The 27039-nt window shown below is 45.0% G+C and overlaps 1 protein-coding gene across 1 annotated transcript in view; it reads left to right on the forward strand.

Moving 5' to 3' along the window:
* ECT2L (epithelial cell transforming 2 like) overlaps nt 1-27039 on the forward strand; it is a 566170-nt gene that overhangs the window by 486478 nt on the left and 52653 nt on the right. The window contains exon 19 of the mRNA XM_086927539.1: nt 1831-1987. Coding sequence (XP_086783665.1) covers nt 1831-1987 — 157 coding nt within the window. The remainder of the gene's footprint in view (nt 1-1830; nt 1988-27039) is intronic.

Below are 27039 nucleotides of genomic sequence, written 5' to 3' on the forward strand. Positions count from 1 at the left end.
GAGGTGCACTGGACCAGGTGTCTTGAAACAGACCTCTTGACGTACTAGAAGCCAGTGGAAGGCTCTGTGTGCTGCAGAAAAATCAACACATTTCCTTAGGTGTGCAATTTCCAGAATGAAATTTTAAAGTCACTGTAGCTATTAAAGTGCATAGCCTGGAATGCTAAGGTAGATACAATCAACAGCTGAAGCAAGATAAAATGTAAGATGCAACAACCATCTAATTGGAATATTGAGTGAGAAAAGGGAGACTCTTCCCTAGTAAACAGAGTGTTTGAAAACTGGACTAAAAAACTGTTAATTTGAGATTTAATGGACAGGTTCTCGAATCGTGCCCTCAGACTTAACTGTAGAAAAGACAGATGTTCCTATTTCTAAATATATAGTACAATGCACCCTTGACTGCAAGTGCTAAGACCCTTTTTCTTGTCACTAAAGACTCTGAAATGTTAATATTTGCTTACAAGAGTACTTGTTTGCACATTAAAGTAACTGTGCTGTTCTGCGTGCTGAAGTTTTCTCACTCTAAGAAACAATGGTTGATTTTGTCCTGCCAGGATGACTGTCCAAAATGTTCCTTGCCGGCCTTTACATAGTATTTTTCTGCAAGTGGAGGCTGTGTCAGATCACAAGAACACATCCAGCACAAACCTGGAGGTTCAGGTGTTCAAAACTAAATGGGAATGGAACACCAGCATTCACTCGCTGGTCTCTCAGCTCTCCTCAATCCTTTCCTGAACAGCAGACAGCAAATACATGCATGTGTTGATACAAGGGAGACTATTATATCACGGGAAACAAAATGATCACCCTAATTCTTCTACACTACACACAGGCCTATTGCAGGCTTTCAAAAGAGGGTTTCTAATATAAAAAGAATGGGTTTGTTAAAAGACTCCATCGGCACTTTTTCCAAAAACAAAATCAAATGTAGGTCATTTTGGCCATATTTTTGGTTTATCTGGCATCACAATATTTGGTGCCTTGCTTTGAAAAGGATCTTGCCGTGCAGCATGGCTCCCCTTGCCACATTAGAAGCATCTGTTCAAATCCTAAATTATTAATGTTCAGAGAGATGTCTTAAAAAACTTGATTAATCTGTATGTCCTAGTCAAATGAGTCCTATCCACTTGTTACACAAATCACAACTGTAAATTTTCTATACAGAAAGGCAATTCCCAAATTCATCAAATATCTTTCACTGAGAGAAGCGGTGGCCATTCTTTTCTAGCTTTAATCTGTTTAAAGTTGGAGCCTATGAAAAAAGGCATAACACCATATGTTCTACAATAGGTGCGTGAAACTGGCATCACCTAAGTTTCATATATAAATACTGTTGTCATATTCTAGTCAAAAGCAAGTCCTCATGATTCACGCTCTCCTTTTCCGTCACCTAATATTGATTTAGAAGATGACCAACACCTGGAGATGGTCATACAGATCTTTTGCTACAAAAAAATGAAAGTACAACTTAGGTGAAGAAAACCTAAGTATTTGCAAAGCTTCAAGGAGCTACAGGAGCACCCAGGTGTTCTCTAGTGCACAGTGGAAGTTGTGATTCAGAGGGAGGCAATGGAAAGATAATGATATGCCACTGTTTAGGTTCTGCCTGTGTATGCCCGTATCTAATAACCGTAAAGAAAATGTAATCCTGTATTTTCCAAATTTTCGAAATGTGTTTTAAGAAAATACTATTCACGACATGAGCATATTGTTAGAAAAAGAGAAGTGGAATAAATTAAAATGCCATATTTGTCCAAATAGATAAGTTTTTTAGACCTTTATATATCATTCTTGCCATAAATGTATGGATAACTTGTATCTGTATAGTCTGCAGGAGCTGCTGTTGACCCCCTCGCTTCGATTTGAGCAATATGTGGATCTCCTGTACGCTGTACGGCTTCACACACCCTCAGAACATGCAGACCGTGAAGACCTGACTGCTGCAATTAAGCAGCTGAAGCAGTATAGAGATTACATTTGCCAGGTTAGTTGAGAGTAAGATTGCCTGTTCTTTACATTCAGCTTTATACCTAATGTTTCAGGAAATAAGTATTTAAGATTATTTGTTTTTCATATTGACTGTGAGCAAGATTGATTTGACTTGAACTTTTGCAAACTATGACGTTTATATTAATGTATCTTGTGTCTAGAATTGTTTCTAGAGTTACACTTTACCTTGCAACAATCACACAAATTAGCCAAGTGAACTTGTCCTGTTTTGCCCATGCCGGGTAAAGCTCTATGCAAACTTGCAACTGTCCGCTTGATTTTTTAAAGTCAGCCCCAAATTAGTCACAGTTGTGTTGAGATGTTAATGGAGAGAGTTGATAATTTTGAAGAATGGATTGATAAGCTGTGTGACATTTGATTTTATCTGTCTTTGCGTGTATTGGGAGTATGCTTTGTATATCTCTAGTTATAAACCTATAAATTATGAATTATAGATTGTCATCATTTTCCTAGAGGTCTTGGAGCAGTCAGTGGTTAATGAGCAGTACTATTGTGAGTAATTGTTGCTTACCAGTCTTTTGAATGCGCCTATGAGATAATGCAAAATGCAAAACAACAGTTGATGGACAGAATGCAGAACAATGTCATACATTCACCCCAGTACAGCGATCTGGGCCTAAATCCATAGTTTGTTTGCACTCCACACCACCCCAGTTCAGACATGGCCATATGCAAATCAGCCCTGACCCTGTGCCTCATGGGAACAGTCCAGCCCGAACTACCAAGCCATAAGTTGGCAGGGTATGCTCAGACGTGAGTCCCTTGCTCACTTGCCACTGGATTCAAGCGAGCCGGGCTGAAGACGGCTGAAATGCCAGAAACCGGTCCTCGGAGGCTTATTTCCGGTCCAGGGAAGGCATAGCTTGGCAGTTCGCGCTGGACTGTTCCCATGACGATTCAGAAAAGGGGGTTCCCATGAGGCACAGGGTCAGACTGATTTGCATATGGCCATGTCTGAACTGGGGTGGCAGAGTGGGCTAAAGAACGGTGATGGATTAAACCCAGATCTGTTGACTGGGTGTGAGTGTTTGATTGGTTCAGATGATCCGTCCATCACCACCCCCTTTTGTACCGCTTTGTTCGCCAAAAGTTGGCAGGATATGCTCAGACTTGAGCCCCTTGCTCACTTTGCCACTGGATTCAAGCAAGCCGGGCTGAAGACAGCTGAAATGCCAGAAACCGGTCCTCGGAGGCTTGTTTCCGGTCCAGGGAAGGCATGGCTTGGCAGTTCGGGCTGGACTGTTCCCATGAGGCACAGGGTCAGACTGATTTGCATATGGCCATGTCTGAACTGGGGTGGCAGAGTGGGCTAAAGAACGGTGATGGACTCAACCCAGATCTGTTAACTGGGTGTGAGTGTTTGATTGGTTCAGATGCTCCGTCCATCACCACCCCCTTTTGTACCGCTTTGTTCGCCATAAGTTGGCAGGGTATGCTCAGACGTGAGTCCCTTGCTCACTTTGCCACTGGATTCAAGCAAGCCGGGCTGAAGACGGCTGAAATGCCAGAAACCAGTCCTCGGAAGCTTGTTTCCGGTCCAGGGAAGGCATGGCTTGGCAGTTCGGGCTGGACTGTTCCCATGAGGCACAGGGTCAGACTGATTTGCATATGACCATGTCTGAACTGGGTGGCAGAGTGGGCTAAAGAACGGTGATGGATTCAACCCGGATCTGTTAACTGGGTGTGAGTGTTTGATTGGTTCAGATGCTCCGTCCATCACCACCCCCTTTAGTACTGCTTTGTTCACCATAAGTTGGCAGGGTATGCTCAGACGTGAGTCCCTTGCTCACTTTGCCACTGGATTCAAGCAAGCCAGGCTGAAGACGGCTGAAATGCCAGAAACCGGTCCTCGGAAACTTGTTTCCGGTCCAGGGAAGGCATGGCTTGGCAGTTCGGGCTGGACTGTTCCCATGAGGCCCAGGGTCAGACTAATTTGCATATGGTCATGTCTGAACTGTGGTGGCAGCGTGGGCTAAAGAACGGTGATGGATTAAACCCAGATCTGTTGACTGGTTGTGAGTGTTTGATTGGTTCAGATGCTCCATCCATCACCACACCCTTTTCTACCGCTTTGTTCGCCATAAGTTGGCAGGGTATGCTCAGACGTGAGTCCCTTGCTCACTTTGCCACTGGATTCAAGCAAGCTGGGCTGAAGACGGCTGAAATGCCAGAAACCGGTCCTCGGAAGCTTGTTTCCGGTCCAGGGAAGGCATGGCTTGGCAGTTCGGGCTGGACTGTTCCCATGAGGCACAGGGTCAGACTGATCTGCATATGTCCATGTCTGAACTGGGGTGGCAGAGTGGGATAAAGAACGGTGATGGATTAAACCCAGATCTATTGACTGGGTGTGAGTGTTTGATTGGTTCAGATGCTCCGTCTATCACCACCCCCTTTTGTACCTATCAGATAATACAGCCACATGGTAGCCCAACACCCAGCGCAGTAAAAACACTTTAGCACAGCACCTTTAGAAAAGGGTTTTATTTTACAAAATGCAAGCACTCTCTCTCTTTTTTGAATAAGGCTTGGGGTTTTATTTTACACAATGCACTAGACTTTCCCAGATGTAAAATGCATAAGATTCAAATACACAAAGAGATATATATATATATTGGGAATAACTTTGGCGCCTGTTGATGAATCTCTGCGAATTTCTCAAAGAAGATGGCCCGCTCCGCTCCTTCCCTGAAAGTTTTTGGGGGATTCATCAAGTGGGGGCTGAGAAAAAAGGGGGGTCCCAAATCGTGTTTTCCCCATGTTACTTTCCATAGAACGATTAGACACGGCTACAGCCTGAACCGCTGAACGGAATTACACCAAACTTGGCAGAAAGGTAGAGTTCTGTTCGCAGATCACGCTTTTTGTTACATGGTGTAAACCTCTCCAATAGTTGTTGTGAAAATTGAAATTGAAAAAATGTATATATCTATAAGCGCGCACCGTGCGAGCACCCCGCGATTTTTCGGAAATTTTTTGGGGGGGGTGGGTCCTTGCGGGATCCCCTGAGCAGGCCTAGAGGGTCAGGGTTCTTCTACCCTGCCCCCCCCCCCTTTTTTTTTTTTAAACAATTTTTATTATTTTCAGCAAAATAAACAGTCACAATGACAATCAGTACGACAATAGTTCAAATAAGATGTGAGTGCGTAGTTTTGCAGCATCACAAGATATAAGCACATTATCACTTGAAATAGTCCATCACGTCTTCCCTTATATCTAGCTGTTTCCTCAATCACAGTCCCATTCTCCCCCCCCCCATCCTCATCTGAGCTATCTTCAACATCTTCCGGAAGTGGGTCACAAATCTCCCCCCTGTACACATTCCAAGCAGTCCAGACCCTGTTCCACTTACGAGGGCATGCCCTGTTGACATACACCGCTCTTTCAGTAACCATTAATAAGTCCATGTTCTTGCTCCACTGCGCCAATGTCGGCAGGTCTGCAGCGCCCCATTTTTGTGCTATATCTCGGTTTGCCACCATGAATGACCATATCTAGATAAAACGTTTGGATCCCATACATTCAGGAGACATTTGCGTGGTTCTGGTGTAAGTGAGACCTTAAGTGTCTGTGAAATAGTACGCATCACCTGTCGCCAGTAACCAGCAATGTGAGGACATTCCCAGAGGGTGTGGAACAGGGTACCTTTGATGCCGCAGTTTCGAAAACAATAAGGATGCGGGGCTCGCTGGAGTTTGTGTAGCGTGGCTCGAGTGTAGTATATACGATGAAGGATTTTTAATTGTACCAGCCGAAACCTGGCTGAGATGCCCACCTCCCTTGGGGGCGCCAGTGCTTCGTTCCACTCTGCGTCGTCCATTTCGCCCACCTCCTCCACCCATCTCTCACGCAGTTTTAATGTGGGGTCTATCAGGTTATGTAGGAGTATTTTATAGGTAAGGGAAGTGGCATTATGTTGCATAAAATCAGTGGTTAATCTATCTTTCAGTGGTGAGGATTCAGGGACCTCCGTATCTGCTGGTAGTGCCTGTAATAGTGCCTGTCAAATCTGCACATACCTATAGGTTTCATTCGGGCTTAGATCATAGTGTTGTTGGAGCTGGGCAAACGGAAATACTGTGTCCCTATCCCATAAGTCTCCCACCGTGGATATTCCTATGTTTTCCCACTGTGTAAACCCCTTGCTCTTTCTCAATTGGCCAACTACCTTGGTGTCCCAGAGTGGGGTAAGTTTGGTAATTGTACCCTTCCAGCCCAGCTTTGCCTGCGCTGCGTGCCAGATCACAGTTGTTTGTTTCGTGGGCCCTATCAACTTCGCTACTTGACTTCTGTTATAGAGCGGTGACAGCATACCTTCTGTACCCAGTTGGACGCAATCAGCTCTGTAGGCTGGGTCATCTCAGGGCGCATGAATCCATTGGTTGATGATTTTGAGTTGGGCCGCCCAATAGTATAATTGTAAGTTTGGAAGCGCAATTCCCCCCTCATACCAACTCCTGTTTAGTTTGGTGTGGGCGATACAAGCAGGTTTGTTGCTCCACAGGAGGTTAGACACCAAAGCCGTCACCTTGCGAAAATATCTTGGGGCAATGGGGTATGGTGAGTTTTCTAAAGCATATAGAAACCTCGGGAGGGCCATCATCTTGTATAGCGCTGCTCTACCGCGGAGCATCAGTGGCAGCAACGCCCAATGCTTCACATCGGTCCGTAATTGGTCTAGAGTCGGTTTCAGTTTTTTTCAAAGAATTCAGTGTGGCTATCTGTCATATATATGCCAAGATATTTAAAGGAGGTTGTAGTTCTTAGGAGCGGGCAGTCCCTGTCCAACAGGGGCGCCGGTCTCCTCAGTACATAAAGGACCGACTTTGACCAGTTGATCGTATAACCCGATGTCCTTCCATAGGTGTTGCATATTGCCAGAAGTACGGGTATACTCCTGTCTGGATCCGTCAGGTACACTAACATATCGTCGGCGTACAACGGCACGCGATCCTCCCATCCCTCCTTCCAAGTAATACCTTTTAATAAGGTTGTGCTCCTAATCAGTGCCGCCAGCGGCTCCAGTACTAGGGTGAACAGTAGTGGCGAAAGGGGACATCCCTGTCTGGTCCCTCGTGCCAGTTGAATGGTACGTGAGATGTGACCATTGGCCACTACATGAGCAACTGGATTGGCGTATAGAAGGCGCACCCAAGCTATAAACTTGGGGCCAAAGCCCATATGGGCCAGCACTGCAAATAAATGTCCCCATTCCACCATGTCGAACGCCATTCTCGCGTCCAGTGAAAGGATTACAGCTGGTTCTAACAGTGACGGGGCTCTCGCTAGGACTCCATGTATCCGTCTCAGATTGAGAGCGGTACTTCTATGTGGCATGAAACCCGATTGGTCCGGGTGAATTAGGAGCGGGAGATGTGTCATTAATCTGGTAGCTAGTAGCTTTGCGAGAATTTTTGCTTCTGCATTGAGAAGTGAGATAGGGCGGTAAGACGCACAGTCGGACGGAGGTTTGCCAGGTTTTGGTATCGCCACTATCGCAGCTGTTCGTTGGTCCCGAGGGAGTTCTGCCCGTGAGTGACTCTCCGTATACATAGCCAACAGTGGCGGGCTGAGTGTATCCGACATGAGTTTAAACCTCTCAATGGGGCTTTTCCAGATTGTATGGTCTGTATAGCTATTTGTATCTCCTCAACAGAGAGGTCGGCTTCCAACTCTTGGACTGCCTCTTGGGGAAGCGTCCTGGTCACTATGTGTTCACTCTAGGGCTTCACTTTCCGTTACTCCCCGTTCAGGGGTATAGACCCTCTCAAGGTGGTCTGCTAGCATGTTCACAATCTCCTCGGGGTGCGTGTGTTGTTGTCCCTCGGAGGTTTGAAGTTGCTGTATACCCTCCCTTTTTTTCTAACCACGCTAACATCTTTCCTGCTTTATCTCCCACGTCGTAGACCCTATGGAACGTAGCAGAGATATTGTTAATCACCAGCAGTCTGATGTGTTCCTTGTATCGCTGCTGGTGTAAGTGCAAGTTATGTGCTGAGTTTGCAGTGGGGTCTGACATATGGGCCATATTCGCCCCATGCAGGGACAATTCCAACTCCGACAGTTCCTGTCGCTGTGCTCGTTTGTGTCCTGCAATGGAGGACATTGCCTGCCCACGAAGGACTGTTTTGTATGCCTCCCAAAGAATCGAGGGAGAGGTCACAGATGCTTCGTTTTCAGTGAAGTAAAATTTGGTCGCTTTCTTGAGATCTTTTTTGACTTTGGAGACTTTCAGAAAATTCGGGTAGATAGGGTATATTCTCCTCCTTGTTTTTTCCCGGCTCAAAAGGGTCATCACCACTGTAGAGTGGTCCGATATGCCCCTTGGGAGTATATCTACGGTGGCCACATCCTGTATCCCGCCACCCAACATAAGGAAGTAGTCTATGCGGGAAAAGCTGTTGTGTGCTGTTGAGTGATAGGTGTATTGTGTCGCAGTGGGGTTTGTGTCTCCAAATATCCGCTAAGCCCGAGGCTGCCAGAAAACCCCGGAAGCCCGAGGGAGCAGAGGTACTTGTGCGTACCGGGAATCTATCCAATACTGGGTCCACCACTGAGTTAAAGTCTCCCCCTATGATGACGTCACCCTCAGGAAGGTCCAGTAGGAATTCTCCCAGTGCTGTCAGGGCTACTGTTTGAAGTGCTGGAGGGATGTATACTGACACAACATTCAAGAGTCGGCCCTCCCACTGCCCATGTATTGCCGCAAAGCGACCCTGGTCATCCACCTTGTGTTGTAGGAGGATGAATGGAGAGGCCCTTCTCAGCAGGATGCCCGTCCCCCTAGAGCCAGAGGTAAACGCAGAGTGTGCCACCATTTTGTAGCCTCGGCGATCTAGCGCCTGACAAGCCGTACCTGTGAGGTGTGTTTCTTGCAGGAGCACCAGCGCCGGGCCCTGCCTTTTAAGTGCCTGCAATACGAGCCCCCTCTTGATCTTGTCACCCAGCCCCCGCACATTCCATGTCAGCAGTGTTAGAGGGAAAACCGCGGTCCGCCGCAATGAATCAATGTGGGCGTCAGTGTGGGCGTGTGCCGGTGAGTGTTGTGTCATAATAAAGTGATACGGGTGTGGTCGGTCCTATCTCTCCCATGAGTACCATATCTGTGCTGCGTTGTCGAACGATACGTGCGAGTGTCTTGTCGTGTCTTGTCAAAACGTGAAAAACAGAAACAATAACGATAACAGTTGAAATTTCCCTCCCTCCCCTCCTCCCTGCCTCCCTGCTCCACGGACTCAGAACCGCCCACCTCCCCAACTTAGCAGAGTGCTTTGTCCCATCCCCACCCATTGTACTTGCTTGTGGGGGTAAGGAGTTCCGCGATGGCAACGGCTCCAACTGCCCTCCTTAGCTTCTCCCTGTCCAGAGTACCAAGGGCAGCACCCCCAATATGGTTGTTTTATACTGATATAGTCGCCTTAGCCAGATCCTCGGGACACCGGTCACTGTTCGTCGTCGCCCGGTCCAACCTCCGACGAGTGGTCCGGATCATTCCTGTCCGACGCTTGTGAGTCCTCTCGGAGTTCGTTTCGTTGTTGCCGCTGTTGCCTATCAGTGCGAGAAGGTCGTCCCACTTGTCGCCAGCCATCCAGCCAGTCCTGGGCTGCCCCAGACTTGTCAAAAAACCATGTTTTGTGGTCAGCTACCACTCTCAGCCTCGCCGGGAAGAGCATAGAGTAAGGCAACTCCTTGGCCCGCAGGGATTTCTTTACCTCTGTGAAGGTCTTCCGGCGTCGGGCCACTTCAGCTGTGTAGTCTGGAAAAAAGGCAATCGTTGAGTTCAGTATCTTGATAGGGGGAGAAGTCTGCGCCGCCTGGAGTATGGCATCTCTGTCCCGGAAATTGAATAATCTTGCCAGCACCGGTCGCGGTGCAGCACCCGGCTTCGGTACTCCGCCGGGTACCCTGTGCGCTCTCTCCACTGAGAAAAAATGCGATAGACCCTTGGTTTGCAGTTTGTTCTTGATAATGTCTTCGACATAAAGGTCTATAGCTCGCTTGCCCTCCGATTCTGGGAAACCCAAAATGCGAACGTTGTTGCGCCTTGAGCGCCCTTCCTGGTCGTCCAGTTTGTCCTGGAGCTGTTTGTTGACGGCTTCCATACGCGCCATTGCCAGTTGTAATTCCGACATGTCCTCCACAAGAGATTTAGTGACTACCTCCACTTGTGCCACTCGTTCTGTCATCTTGTGAAAGTCCGCTCCTAGTAGATTGACATCTGTGGAGATAGAGCCCACTGTCGTTTGGACACTGGAGAGCGTTTTCATTATGTCTTCTAATGTCACTTTCTTGGTCCCTTCACTCTCCGGGCCTTTCCCTGTAGAGGTGCGGTTTTCTGCATGTGACGCATTGTTCTTGTCGTAGGCGAATTTATCCAGCTTCGCCTGTGTCGCATTATTTCGCGGCCCTCGTCCCGCCATGGTTCCTGTTGCTTGTTTGTCACAGGATGTCCACGCACCCCCACCAGCGCGCGCTCCCCTGACGTATCGAGATCCCTCTGTGCAGAGACGGCGCAGGCGACGACGCCAATAGGCTCCTGCAGGCAGCCAAGGAGTCAGGCCACACTGCACAAGGGTGCCACCCCCTAGGTTCACTGGGTCAGGCAATGGTCGGTGTTGGTCGTCAGGGGAGCGCAGACGCGTGGACCACGGCTGTGTCCCGCGCGTCACAAGACTTCTATTATGTTGTGGGTTGTATTATTTGTTGTTTTGGTTTTGTTTTTCAAGGTTTGTAGATCACCCCACTGCCAAGCCGGAGACTGATCGTGCTAACCGGCTCCCTGTGACGTGGTTGCTGAAAGGGGTCTCGTCTGAGCAATGCCGCGTGTTCGCTGTTGCGTCTCCCTTCTCAAGTGCTGTTCACAGGACCCACACCTTCATTGGGTCAACCGCGTTGAAGCGCAGCAACGTGTCGTTTCAATGTCATTACAGTGGGGGAGAGCAGACGAAGCGTGCATGAGGGGCACTAGATCTGGACACCCGTCCCAGCTCGGGCGTAGCGCGCAGTGCCTCCAGGCCGATTAGTGGCGCAATCCCCGGCGTCGCGTCTCCCTCACCTCGCTCCGCTCAATATGCACTGCAGCAGTCTCTCCCTTAGGCGGAATTGCCTCCAGTCGTACCTGCCCCGGCTCCGCACCGCAGGATCCTCGTTTTGAAGGGGGGTATCCGTCGGCGGTCACTTCCGGTCCACGCCACCTGGCCAAGCCTCACTTCCGCCCGGACAGTCACAGACATGAGTCCGGAGCCGCTACAGCCACGACAGGCCGTCACCGGATGCCACAGATGTCGTCCGGTTTCCAATATCGGACTGGCCTCAGAGTTACTTCGGGCAGTGCCTCTCAGTCCCCACACTCGGGATCCGCCGTCGGGGGAACAGTTGTGTCGGATAAATGTCCGGATTTATGCGGTGGAGCCGTCTAGCCTCTCGCGCTCCTCGGTCAGGCAGCCACCATGTTCGGCCGCTAGCCACGCCCCCCATTCTGCCCCCTTTTTGAGTTCTACACGTTTGTTTTTCCGCTTTCCTGTGCCGCAGTCTACCGAGGCACAAGATGGCTGCCAACAATTTCTGTTTTGGAGTGTTGACAGACAGTGGCAGCCAATCAGCATGCCTTCCCGAGAAAGCTGCATGCTCATTGGCTGTCAACACTTCTAACCAGGAAGTGTTGGCAACCATCTTGTGCTCGGTAGACCGAGGCACAAGAAAGCAGATAAACAAACGTGAAGAACACAAAAAGGGGGCAGGGTAGATACACCCTGAACCCCTAGGCCTGCCCAGGTGGTCCCACAAGGATAAAAAAGGCCCAAATGTTTTTTTTTAAAAACCCGGTCTGTTTGTTAAAAAATAACCCTACGGGGGCATAGTGATAAAGAAGTGTGGGGGGTCCACAATCCCCCCCACACTGCCCCGGGGACTGCCGCCCCCGGGGCAAAGCAACGCAGTCCCTTGGCGCATACTGGAGGCTCCTGGTGGGCTAGTTGGCCCGCAGGGACCCCCAGTATGCAAGGGGAATTAGTTCCTACTCTGCAAACACGCCAGGGGTTGCGCTGTACAGTGTTGTAAAAAGGGGGCATGCCCTCTGAACACCTGCCTGCAAAAATGTAGTAAATCAGTATAAAAAAATAACAATTATTACATTTAAAAATTGTCATTTAAAAAACCTTCGAAATTCAATGAAAAAAACATAGGTTTCAGGCCTTATATAGTTAGGAATTAGCATTTAAAAACCTTGCAAATTCACTTAAAAAACCATAGGTTTCAGGACTTATATAGTTAGGAATTAGTATTTAAAAGACCTTGCAAATTCACTGAAAAAAACATAGGTTTCAGGCCTTATATAGTAAGGAATTAGCATTTAAAAAACCTTGCAAATTAACTGAAAAAAACATAGGTTTCAGGCCTTATATAGTTAGGAATTAGCATTTAAAAAACCTTGCAAATTCACTGAAAAAACCATAGGTTTCAGGCCTTATATAGTTAGGAATTAGCATTTAAAAAACCTTTGAAATTCACTCAAAAAACTATACGTTTTAGGGGTGTTATAGTTAGCTGGACATTTCACTCATACAAAACCATTGAAATTGCTCCTATATAGTTAGTTGTACTAACTATATTTCGTGCACCCGCAATCCACTGCTGATGATGTCACATATTAGATCATCTCATGACATGGTCAGTGACATCACTGATGACATCTCAAATGACATCACTGATTACATCAGTGATGTCATGAGTGATGTCACTGACCATGTCATGAGTAATGTAGTATGTGACGTCATCAGCAGTGCATTGCGGGCGCGCGAGTTATAGTTAGCTGAACTAACTATAACGGGGGAATTTCAATGATTTTGTACGAGTGAAATGTCCAGCTAACTATAACGTGTGAAACCTATGGTTTTTACAGTGAATTTCTAAGGTTTTTTAAATGCTAATTCCTATCAAGACTTGATCTACCGTGCTAACGTTGGTGCGAAATCCTGCCTGGAATGGGGACAATATATCCTTTTCAACAATCCAGTCTAATATTCTGTTGAGAACCTTTCTTGCTATAATTTTTTGGATGGCATCTATAAGACTGATTGGGCGATAATTCCCCGGGCAGGAACAATCTCCTTTTATATATATAGGTTAAATCTCTGCCCCCTTCCAGGAAGTGGGAGTTGGTGCACCACAAGATATTGCATTTGCTAGAATAAGTATATACTCTGACCAAAGTGCCCTATCATTTTGAAACAGGACCCACACCTCTGGTGCTACATGATTGTGGGGCTCAGGTGCTTGTCCCCCTCTACCCCATTTGATCTGTTGCCAAAATGCCTGTTGGTTTCTGCCTTTGCTCACCTCATAAAGATCCTCCCATCTCTTCTCATCCCAGTCCTTTTTTGCCTGTTGCATTATGGATTTATATTTCTTATGGGCGATCTTAACAAGACTACAATCATTTTGTTTAATGGCAACTGCCAGTGCTTTATAGGCTGCCCTACAGTTCTTATTATACCAGCTTGCATCTTTACGCTTCTGTTTTCTTCCTGTCGCTAGCTGGTTTTGAGAAAAAGGTTCTAATATTACAAAACAATTCATCATGCAAATCCTTAATTCTATCATTTAACTCGGGCTTTGTTTTAATAGCTCATAGCTCTCCCAGAGTTTTGGAAACTGTAGCCCTTATACCCGTGAGGGTTTGTTCATTGCTCACTACTTTATCCCATTTTAGCCTTCTCATGTTACTACATAAATGGACCTCTCTGGTAGAGCATAACTGAACTGGGATTTGCGATTGGCCTATACCCATAGTTTTCATCTTTAGTAAAAGGGGATTGTTGTCGCTTTCAGCTCTCTCCAGAATCTCAATATCATGAATAAGATACCAATATTCCATGTTGATAAGTATATAGTCGATTCGGCTTGAGCTTACACCATTATTAAATGTGTTGGCTCCCTGTTTGTCTGAGGGTGTATGGCCATTCACAGCTCTGAGCCCCTTCTCAGTGCACAATGCTTTCATTTGGAGAGCTGCCTCAGACCATCGTTTTATTGGGGGCAGTTCTAAGGTGGGGACGTTCCACAGCATATCTTCCTCTTCAGTCAATTTAAAGTCTTCGCTATCAAGGGGTTCAAAAGTAGTGTTAAAATCTCCTGCAATAATTAAATTTGAGGCACTAGTCAACCCCCCACAAAATTCTCCAAGATGTCAACTGTGTTAGACTGTTTACCACCGCTAAGACTTCGTGCATAGACATCAACAAAAATTATACATTTATTGGGGTTAGCCTTCAGCCAGATGGCCATAATATCTATGCTATCAATTATGATTGTACTTATACTAAAGGGCAAGTTCTGCCTAACCCATATTGTCAAACCCCCTGAAGGTCTATCCTTTTGTCCTTGCACTGCTGGTTTGTAAAAATGTAAATATCCTAGTCGGTGTATTGGTTTGGTAGACCAGGTCTCCGGGAATACACAGTTTCCATTCTGGTCTATTAGTTCTTGCCAGTCCATGGATTCTACCTCGGACTGTAGCCCTGCAATGTTCCAGGACATACAGGGTAATAATGCGGGTGTAGTTGGCTCCATCGTTTCATGGGGACCTATCTGTTCAGACGGTTGCTCTTCCATTTTATTCGTGCTAGCAGTGTTGGACCGGACTACCCCGTTATTATTCAAATGGGTAACATGAATCAAGGGTGTTAGTCATTCACACTGGTCTAGGCCGCTTAGGGGGGCAAACCTATTTTCTATTCTGGCTCCCATACAACAATGGTTGCCCATTGTGTCGTGCCTTACAACACTACCCGTCATGTAACTGCCCAGTCTGACAACTTCTTTATTCGGTGCATATGATGGATTGAAAAAAAAAGCATAAGGCAATGCTCTAATTTGGGTGTCATCCAACCCAGATGATCCACAATAAATCTTGGTAGAAAACTGTTGATAAAATTTAAAACCACACAGTCTCCCGCCAAAGTTTTTGAGCCTGGTCCCAGCCACTCTACTCTCCTGGCCATTATAATTTGGCGGGCGATCAAATCCTCCAGAATGTCTCCTGTCTTTACGTGATGGGTTAGCCAGTGCAAGGACTTATCCAGTAGTTGTGCAGTGGACTCTATCTGATCTTCTCTCAATGGGAGGACATTCCCTAGCATCAATACAAGCGGGGATGATGCTTTAGGGAGGGTTAGCGACTGAAAATCACTCTGTGTTCGACTTAACGCTCCTTCGGCATGCGTTTCGTATGTATATATATATATATATATATATATATATATATATATATATATATATTCACTGAAAAAAACATAGGTTTCAGAGACTTTATAGTTAGAAATTAGCATTTAAACAACCTTAGAAATGCACAGAAAAAAACATAGGTTTCAGGGTGTTATAATTAGCTGGAGATTTAACTCCTACAAAATCATAGAAATTCCTCAGTTATAGTTCTGCTAACTATAACTTGCGCGCCCGCAATGCACTGCTGATGATGTCACATTTTACATCATTCATGACATGGTCAGTGGCATCACTGATGACATCACTGATGACATCTAAAATTACATAGTCTGTTGTGCTGCCACTGCCCTTCCTGCCTGCCTAGTGTGGTCAAATTGTTGCCTCTGCACCCTCCTACCTGCCTTCAATTTTCAGAGTCCTTGCCCCTGGCCTCTACCTCTCAACAGTATCCTAATGAGCACCTAGATTGCTAACATTCTATATTTATTACAGAAGTGTGGAACACCTGACGTCATCTTGATGTAATCAAAACTGTAATACATAGAGCATTTCCTTTAGAAATTACATATATGAGAGGGTCTTATTTGCATCATAATTATGGTTAGTGCTCTAAAAAACTAAAATGAGGACATAAAATCGAACAGCAGATCTTACCTGCGTGGGCTCTTCCCTTTTGTTGGGCACTTTTGTGGATTGATTTACGGCAAAGCCTGAAGCCGTGGAAGGAGCCCCACTGCTATGCGGACCCAAGGCTAACGCCAACCGGCGTAACCTAGACTGGGGCAGGCGCTGTGTATTAAGATTTTAAAATATGTGCAGTATGACAAAAGACTGTATTCAGCAACCAACTGGGGCAGAATTGATTAAAAACAATGGCGAATGTGAAGAGCAACTTACAGAAGGAATACTAAGGCACTACAAGTACCGGGAGGCCTCGCGAGTGGCCACGCTCTAATGGGCGGGTACTGGAATTGAACGTTAGTGCCGGGAAAGTCTCTTCGCATTCTTGAAAGGAGCATTTGAAGAAGTGCATACAGCACGAAACACGTCAGCTCGAACTTTAAACCTAGCTGAAGGCACACCTTTTTCATCCTTGCAGCAGTCTTCTTAAAAATCGAACAGCAGATATATATATATATATATATATATATATATATATATATATATATATATATATTCACTGAAAAAACATAGGTTTCAGAGACGTTATAGTTAGAAATTAGCATTTAAACAACCTTAAAAATTCACAGAAAAAACCATAGGTTTCAGGGTGTTATGATTAGCTGGAGATTTAACTCGTACAAACCGTAGAAATTCCTCAGTTATAGGTCTGCTAACTATAACTTGCGCGCCAGCAATGCACTACTGATGATGTCACATATTACATCATTCATGACATGGTCAGTGACATCACTGATGACATCACTGATGGCATCTAAAATTACATAGTCTGTTGTGCTGCCACTGCCCTTCCTGCCTGCCTAGTGTGGTCAAATTGTTGCCTCTGCACCCTCCTACCTGCCTTTAATTTTCAGAGTCCGTGCCCCTGGCCTCTACCTCTCAACAGTATCCTAATGAGCAACTAGCTTGCTAACATTCTGTATTTATTACAGAAGTGTGGAACACCTGACGTCATCTTGATGTAATCAAAACTGTAATACATAGAGCATTTCCTTTAGAAATTACATATATGAGAGGGTCTTATTTGCAGCAAAATTATGGTTAGTTCTCTAAAAAAATAAAATGAGGACATATTTTCTAAGTTTTCAAATAGCGACAAAGCACCTTTCAATTATTTGTTATCTTTTTTTTTTTATCCAGTTGACCACTTGATTAAATGTTGCACTTAGGGGAGAGGATGTGGTGTTACTTCCAGAGCTGCAGACTTTGCAACTGAGTAACCAGGTTGGAGTTTCTGCTTCAGCTCGACATTCTGTGATTCTGGTCAGATCACTTAATCTCTCCATGTCTACAACCAAAATGAATTTGTTCCAATGCTCATGTAAAGCACTCAAATACCTGACAATTCTGCACTATATAAAACTGCAAAAACACAAAAAATAAAAAGTGTTTTGCAGACTTCTGTCATTGGGCTACATGTGGGATACCTCTGGGTGATATTTGTGCTACATTTGGGGTATTTTGGCCTCTGGTGGCCACCTTGGAAAGATTTATTTGTTATGACGTTTCCTCATTTACTGCAGTCTCCTCTGTAGGAAATGCTTTCAGTTTTTTACTTTTGATTCCATCAAGAAAGTACTCAGATATGTCACACATTTGCCATAAATGTTTAATGTTAGCACTCTAGTTGCTCATTAGATCATTGTAGTAAAGCTACTGCTCACCACGGAAGTCTGCTGCTGGTATTAAAAGTGCATGTTTCAGCCTGCATGTCAGAATTTTTTAATGAAATAGAAGAGGATTTGAGAAGTCACTCAAAATGTGCCCTAATTTTTCTTTCTTCGGCACTAATCATTATTTCAATGGCAAAATGAACCCCCTCATTGTGTTCCTTATTAAATTAAATGTTTTAAGTGTTACCAGTTTATTCCAATCAAGATGGCTTCAGGTGTGCAATACGTTTGTCATAAGTAGGACTGTTAGCACTCTAGTTGTCTTAAGAACACTCTGGGACATTCTGTCATTGAGCTATACGTGGGCCACATCTGGATGAGATTTGTGCTAAATTTGGGCTCTTTTGTCTCTGGGGGCCATCTTGGGAGACTTATTTGTTATGAAGTTTCCTAATTTCCTCATTTACTGCAGTCTCCTCAGTAGGAAATACTTTCAGATTTTTACTTGGGTTCCATCAAGAAGGCATTCAGATGTGTCACACGTTTGCCATAAATTCTGAATGTTAGCACTCTAGTTGCTCATTTGATCACTGTAGTAAAGCTACTGCTCACCAGGGAAGTCTGCTGCTGGTATTCAAAGTGCATGTTTCAATCTGTATGTCAGAATTTTTTAATGAAATAGAAGAGGATTTGATAAGTCAAAATGTGCCCTCATTTTTCTTTCTGCAGCACTAATCATACTTTCTATGGCAAAATGAACCCCCTCATTTTGTTCCTTTTTAAATTAAATGTTTTAAGAGTTACCACTTTATTCCAAACAAGATGGCTTCAGGTGTGCAATATGTTTGTCATAAGTAGGACTGTTAGCGCTCTAGTTGTTCTTTAGAACACTGTGGGAAGCTGCAGTAGAACACAAAGGAATCAACTGACAGTCTCTGCGCTTGTTGGATGTACATGTTTTACTGAGAATGTCAGACTTCATTCTCACATGACTGAGAAATATAATGTGAATCACCTTTCAAACCTCTGTGGGAAAAGCATGAAAAAATAGTTTTCTCTCAAACATGATTCATGATATCCCAGCAGAAGGCTTTTTCACATGGTAAAATCACCTTAGAACACACCACAATTTCTAAAATGAGTATGGTACCATCAACACAGATTTATAATGTAACTAAAGTCTTAAAACCTTCTATTAACTGCAATGCTTTTTAAAGAGGTGCTTTCATGTATATCGGTCCCAAGATGGCTGCTAACACTTTTTGGATGAAGTGTTGACAGCCAATCAGATCTCACGATGAGATGTGTGGTTAGGCTCGGCCCAGATATATATATATATTTCTTTTTTCATTAATATTTAATACTGAATGGATATACACCATTTAACAAAAAGAGCTTTTTCTGAACCAAGGGCTACCTTTTTGCCAAATTTGGTGTAATTCCGTTCAGCAGTTCTGGCTGTAGCCGTGTCTAAAGTTTCCTATGGAAAATTGCATGGGGAAAACACATATTGGGACCTCCTTTTTTTTTCGGCCCCTCCTTGACAAATCACCCCGAAACTTTCAAGATAGGAGCTGAGCTGAGCTGACGGGAGCGGGCCGTAAGTTTTGAAAATTTTGCGAAGATTCGTCAATCGGCACCAAAGTTATTGGGAATAGAATGTTGTGATTTTCCTATGGTAACTAGGTCCTAACTATAACTACCTTCTGGCAACCGCCAGTAGGATGGATATATATATATATATCCATCCCAAAGCATTGAGAGGGAACACGACTGTGCTCGGCCATCCGGCAGTGAAAGTGCAGGCTGCATCTTGGCTCCAAATATTTCCTGTTGCCAACGCGTTTCAAGGCACTGAGCCTCTTCTTCATGGGCCGCTTTTGGAGAACAGGCTGACACTGCGCATTTAAATGCATTTCCGGCATTTTTTCATGATCGCCCCCAATGGGCGTGTGCATTTCAGTAGTTTATATTGATGCATGATGGGTGTCAGAGTTTTCAAATGCGAGTGGGTTCAGCATGTACTTTCCATATATAAAAGCATTTGTTCAAACCTTAAGTAGGTGTTAGAGTCTCGTTGCAGCCTTAATTAGCATCTGGAACACAGTGCTGTGAAAGTCTCGAGTTGTTCGTGACTGAAAGCCTCTTTCAACTGGAATTGCCTTTCTTTTCCAGCTGACGATGGTTCTCCTCCCCACCGCAGGGCGGCCGTGCGAGTAATGTTTATACAAAGTGCCCAAAGCATTGAGAGGGAACACGACTGTGCTTGGCCATCCGGCAGTGAAAGTGCAGGCTGCATCTTGGCTCCAAATATTTCCTGTTGCCAACGCGTTTCAAGGCACTGAGCCTCTTCTTCATGGGCCGCTTTTGGAGAACAAGCTGACACTGCGCATTTAAATGCATTTCCGGCATTTTTTCATGATCGCCCCCAATGGGCGTGTGCATTTCAGTAGTTTATATTAATGCATGATGGGTGTCAGAGTTTTCAAATGCGAGTGGGTTCAGCATGTACTTTCCATATTTAAAAGCATTTGTTCAAACCTTAAGTAGGTGTTAGAGTCTCGTTGCAGCCTTAATTAGCAATGGGCGTGTGCATTTCAGTAGTTTATATTGCAGATATATATATATATAAATCTGCTCTAGGGTTTGCCACACAAGTAGGAGGTATTCTCTTCCTTAGCGGCATAAACGAAATGGCGTGTGCTCCCTCGGCTGCAAATTGTATTTCACGTGGTCGTTCCCGACGGCTGGACCGCCGCCAATCCATACAGGATTGAAGGACTCAAACTCCCAGACTGCATTTCACACAGCCCCATCCGGGCAGCCCATTGAGGGGCGTGGTATAATACAATTTGCAACCGAGGGAGCACACGCCATTTCGTTTATGCCGCTGAGGAAGAGAGTACTCGAAACGCGTACGGCGCACGAAGTGACTGCTTTAACCTTCCAACAGAACTGTTATCCTAAGCACTCTGTTTTTGTAAAGGTTATCTGTTTTTATAATTCTAGAGGTTGGTGCCTCAGTCGTCGCACGTAGTCAATAAACGTGCCTAGTGAACAGGTGAATGTAGAGGTTAGAGAGCTAGCCTCAAGACTTGGCGCCAAATTTACAATGAAAACTACGTTTTCTTCTTAATTTACTTCAGTTTATTTATTCGGCCTGTGGATCAATCTCGGAACCAGTAGGTAAATTCGTGGACGAATTTCTACAACCTCTTGTTCAAAAAAGTACCATGTACATTAAGGATACGACAGACTTTTTAACCATTCTGAACGAAGTGGAACTAAAAGAGGGCGAGATTTACTGGCTATGTACCATCGATGTGGTTTCGTTATACACGTCGATTCCTCACAAAGAAGGCATTGAATCAATAGAGTGGAGTCTGCTACACAGTGAACTTGATGACTATCAGAGAATTTTCCTGCTGGAGCTGATGCAGTTTGCGCTGCATCACAGCTACTTTGAATGGAAAGGACAGTTCTATAACCAATCGAATGGTACATCTATGGGCTTTGGGGGGGCCCCCTCATATGCCAACATATTCATGCAAAAATTCGAAAAAGACTATATTCTAGAAAATCCAGCATGGATTGAAGGTTTAGTGACATTCAAACGTTTCATTGATGATATCTTTTTAATATGGAGCGGATCTAGAGAGAACTTGGAAAATAACATTAAGAATCTGAACAGTCACAATGAAAGGATCAAGTTCACTCACACCATCTCAAACGAAAGTATATCTTTCTTGGATGTACATATAACACTCAATCGGAATGAGATCACAACTAGAGTGTTTCGGAAATCCACTGATAGAAATGCCTGCCTATCTTTCCAGAGCTTCCACCCCGAAGCCCTAAAAAAACATCTACCATTGTCACAATACATAAGACTCAAAAGAATCATATCAGTTGAAGAAGAAGTTCCAAACGCGATTAAAGATCAAACGTTTAAGTACAAACAAAGAGGGTACCCAGATGATGTCCTCAAACAAGCCATAATGAAAGTAGACAAACTCAAAAGAACCGACTTGTTGACACCTAAAACCAAACAAATTGAACTAAAAACGGTGTGTGTTTTAAAATATTCTTCGGATTCTGAGAAAATCAAAAAGACCATCAGAAAACATTGGCATTTGATCCAAACAGAACCAGATTTGAAGGGATTATATAGTGAACACATCACTTTCGCCTACCAAAGATCAAAAAACCTGAAGGAACTTTTGAATACTCCGCCAAAGGAGATTAAAACGTGGAAAGGAATGTCCAAGTGTTTTAACTGCACCCATTGCAACAACGTCATGTGTGGAAAAACGCTAATGCATCCTACCAAAGGCTTTCCAATAGAATTACAACATTCAAGCACGTGTGACACTGTCAATTGTGTGTACCTTATAAAATGCCCCTGTGGCAAAATATACATAGGTCAAACTGAGCGCAAGGTCAAGATTCGCATCACGGAACATAAGAGTAACATCAGACTCAACAACCTCAAATCAGCCGTGGCAATACACTGGAAAGAGATGAATCACCAAATCTCTCAATTAAAATTCACTGTGATCGAGGTAATTCAACAGCGCCCCGACATGGATCCAATAAAACAAAGACTGAGGGCGGAATACTATTGGATAAAAAGACTGAACTCCTCACACCCATTGGGGTTGAATGACAGGATCGAACATTCTTGGGTTCTATAAATGGACTGATTTTTATGCATTGTCTTTTGCAACATACTGTGCCCCGTATTCAAGTGGTAATGTATATCTTCAATGTTGATTTTATCACTTTCATTTTATGTTCAGTTTCACTCAGCAACGTAATCTTTTGCTCTTCGTTCCATTGGTATTTCATTTAAATTATACTGCAGTTATTTCGAGTGTAATTGTAAACATAGAACATCACGTAGCTTCGTTTCCGTGATCCGCTGTGTTTTGAAGCTGTTCTACTCATTTCACGTGTCCTGCTTGCCGCATTACGATTGGATGCGGTCGCGGGCACGTGACCGAGTTTTCAGCCTATTAGGACTGTTGATCCTACGCGGTCAATTTCATTCAGAATCCTTCGGAGACGCGCTTCGCGTCCCAACTCACGTAAGTCTTGGAACTTAGTGTAACGATGAAATATGCCACGGAGATCAAATTTAGCAGTTTAATGTGATTGACTATTGTGTTTATATGCTTATCCAGTCCTGATTACCATGAGTTATCGAGTAGATCGTAACACAATCCACAGATCACGCTTAAAGTCGATATTAGACTTAGTAATGTGATGTTGACCAATAGAGAATATTGTGTTGTTTTACACTATAGAGAGTGACTAATCTGGTCCTGTCTGACTTTCCTTTACAGACCCCTGACGAAGGGTCACGTTTGTTGGTTTGACCCGAAATGCATTGGGTGTATTGAAAAATGGATTATATATTGATTGTATGCATGACATAAGATGGATATTATGTCTGTTATAAACATCATGGATTATCTCACCAGAAAATTCGTTTCCAAATGAACATGAATTAATCAAATAAACTGAAGTAAATTAAGAAGAAAACGTAGTTTTCATTGTAAATTTGGCGCCAAGTCTTGAGGCTAGCTCTCTAACCTCTACATTCACCTGCTTTAACCTTCCGACATGCTGCATGCCGTTCATACCATTTATTAAAGGTTTTTGGGTTGAACCTTCACTGATGTTAGAGTGATTCCTACTTGTGTGGCAAACCCTCGAGCAGTTATATTTGGCGGCGGTCCATCCGTCGGGAATGCACCACCACGTGAAATCTGTGAGCCAAGAGGGAAGCTATCTACTTACCTCACCTTGGAGCATCATTGCTGGATAAGGACGGAGGCACATGCAGAGCCTTACAGGTCGAGCAGCTAAGGCAGTGTATCCATACAGGATTGAAGGACTCAAACTCCCAGACTGCATTGCACACAGCCCCATCCGGGCAATTTGCAGCCGAGGGAGCACACGCCATTTCGTTTATGCCGCTGAGGAAGAGAATACTCGAAACGCGTACGGCGCACGAAGTGACTGCTTTAACCTTCCGACATGCTGCATGCCGTTCATACCATTTATTAAAGGTTTTTGGGTTGAACCTTCACTGATGTTATTCCTACTTGTGTGGCAAACCCTCGAGTAGTTATATATATATATATATATATATATATATATATATATATATATATATATATATATATATGCACGGTAAAATCTTCAAAGACGCCACATTCCTGCTGTGGAAACGAAGACACGGACCCAATGGCTGCAGTAAAGGAGATTTTATTGGAAACCTCTCTGGTTACGCGTTTCGAGCAACTAGTGCCCTTGGTATATATATATTTGCTAATAACTTTGGCACAGTTTCACGAATCTCCACAAAACTTTACAAAAACATTCTCTTTTTTGCCTAGTTTGTGCATGGAAAGTTTCAGGATGATACGTCAAGTGTGAGCCGAGAAAAAAAGGGGTGTCCAAAAACACAAATTCCCCATGCATTTTCCATAGATGTTTTTAGGCAGAACTACCACAAACTCTGCTGAGCGGAAAAGCACCAAATTAGGCAGGAAACTAGGTCTTGGTCCAGAAAGCACGTTGAGATTTGGTGGAAATCTGTTTAGTAGTTTTGGAAATATTAAGCGCCAAAAATATATGAATAGCTGCAATCCTTTTTTACCCTTGAACCATCTTCTTCCTCCTGCAGCTCTGCTTGGCTGCCAGCAACATGAAAAAAATGATTCTAGCAGCCATTACAGGACTCTGGGACTTAGGGCTAGATGTAGGTAAATTGGATTTACCGATTCTTAAATACCAAATTTTACCAATTCGGTGTTTCAGAATCTGTAAATCCTATGTAGGTAAAAAATACCGAATCGGTAAGATTCGGTATTTACCGAATCAGTATTTACCGATTCGGTATTTGCCATTGATTCCTATGGGCCTGGAGGCCCATAGGAATGAATGTCAGTTACCGAATCAGTAATTACCGATTCGGTAAAATTGTGAAAAAGTCAAGGGTGGCAGGTTGTCACTTTGACACCCTGTTGCACCCCTGATTAGTGTTGGTGTGCACATGTGGCATACATACATGCTCTAAGGGCATGTATGTCTGTCACATGGCACAGGGGTAAATGCACATTTATGCATTTACATAGGAATTCCTTATTTACCACCAACTAATAGTTGGTGGTAAATAACGAATTCTTAAAGCCCTGTAGCACTGTTTACAGTGCTTTCTACATTTCATTTACCAATTCAGTAAATTCCGAATCGGTAAATGTTGATTCGGTAAATACCGAATCAACATTTACCAATTCGGAATTTACCGAATTGGTAAATAAGCTTCCTACATAGGGAAAGGCTTTTACCGGTCGGTAACGGACGATTTCAGCCGTTACCGACCGGTAAAAGCCCACCTACATCTGGCCCTTAGTCCCCTGTTCTGAAGTTAAAATGTAAAAAAAAGTAGAATGGGACAGGGTAGGGACCGCAGGCCCAAAATAAAACCAAAATCCAACAAAAAGAAACCTAATGGTGGTCTGCCATTATTTTAAATATTTGGGGAGGTGGTGTGAGTGGCTGCTCCCTTCCCTAGCAAATTTGGGCCCTGGTGACCCCATCCCCCAGGGCCGAATACTCCCCCCTCCCCCTCAAAAACAAATCGGAGGGAGGGAGGGGGCCACACTTATTCCCTTCCGAGCATTAAAACCCCAGGGACACCATACCCCGGGCTGATTGGTGCAATAAAGGAGAGGTGGCTGCCCAGTTTCCCTCTTTGAGCCGTAGAAGGCCCCAGGGTCCACATGCCCCAGAGTCGAAATTAACTTTAAAGGGTGTGGTGCCCGCTCAATTACTCTGTCTCGGGGAGCCCACCCCTGGGAAACACGGTTGCTCTCCACTCACAGGATTTTAAAAATCTGCTGCCAGGCGGGAGCGAAAATGCCTTCCCTGCCTGCAGAAGCGTGGGCAGGGAAGGCAAGTCTGCTCCAAGCTGGCGGGAGATTTAAAAATGCTCTCGACAGGTGGGAGCAGACTTCTGTTTTCCTACCTGCACTCCTGCTGGCTGGGAAACAGATATTGCTCCCACTGGGAGGGAGCATACAAAACTAGCTGCTCGCTCCAGGCGGGAGAAATACTGGCTCCCGCATCATGAGAGGAGCCGTCGGGGGCCCAGAGGCTCCCACTGAGTTTTCCAACTAGTAGTTTGTAGGTCCCCAGGGATGGGTTCCCTGCTGCCTAATAAGGCTCAGGAAGTGGGGGGCCGGACACCCCACCCGTTACTAACAGGATTTGGCCCCAGGGGATGGAGTTCCCAGGGACTAATAAAGCTCGGGAGGGGGTCCATACACCTTTTATTAGTTTTATTGCGGCCCATTGCCCCCTCCCCTATTATAAGTTGTTGACCTTGGGAGATGGGGCCCATTTGAGCCATAGGACCCCTCCCCAAAAATCCCTGTTTTTGGTCTCAGGGGATAGAGTCCCTGGAACCACCTATGGCTTGGGTAAGGGGATCAGGTGCCCTCTTCCCTATTATTATATTCTGGCTCCAAAGGAAGCGGTTCCTAGTGCCAATTTGGGCCCAATTCAGATCGTGAGGGGGGCCACATAATATAAATATTTTTGGACCCAGGTGATAGAACCTTCAGGGCCTCTGGTGGAGGGAGGCCACATGCCCCACTCCTCTATTAATTAGGATTTGGCCCCAGTGATGGGGGTCCCCGAGGTGCATTTGGGCTCATGGAAGGGAGCCATGCACCCCCTCCCATGAAAGGAGTGTTTTTGGTCGTAGGGACCTCTTAAGGTTCAGGGAGGGGGACCATACACCTCACCCTCCTATAGTTTCTGTATGGCCTGAGATGGGGTCCCTGGGGCCCCTTTGGGCTCAGGGAGTGGAGCCACAGGCCCCCTTTTCTAATATAAATGTTTGGCCCCAGGACATGGGGGTCCTGCAACCCCCTCCCTTATACTTAGTGTATGGCCCTGGTGGATGGGGTCTGCGTGAGCTTGGGGTGGGGGGCACTGTGCCCCTCCCTGCATGGTACTCCCTCCCCCGGCAGAGAGCTAGTTGCCTTGAGGTGGGTGTTGTCAAACACTCTGCATGGCTGTAGGTGGTTGCACATGGATGGTCGTTCGCACATAGAGCACAGACAAAGGCTGTGCATGGCTGGGGTTGGCTTCGCGCCCGGGGCTGGATAGTTGCATGGATGAATGAATGTAAGGATGGATGAGTGAAAGGGAGGAAGAATAGATTGGTGGATGGATGTGTGGAAGGATGGATGGATGGTTAGATGATGAGAGAATGGATGGATGAGTGAGTGAAAGGAAGGATGATGAGTGAAATGGTAAAGGAATGGTGGATGGCTGGACTGGTTGAAAGGATGGATGGATGAGTGAGTGTAAGGATGAATGTAAAGACGGATGAGTGAAAGAATGGATGAATCAATGAAAAGGTGGATACATGGATGGCTGAATGAAAGAATGGACAGATGGATAAGTCAAAGGGTGAATAGATGGATAAGTG

The sequence above is a fragment of the Lissotriton vulgaris genome, chromosome 6 (genome assembly GCF_964263255.1).
Source record: "Lissotriton vulgaris chromosome 6, aLisVul1.2, whole genome shotgun sequence".
Lineage (NCBI taxonomy): Eukaryota > Metazoa > Chordata > Amphibia > Caudata > Salamandridae > Lissotriton > Lissotriton vulgaris.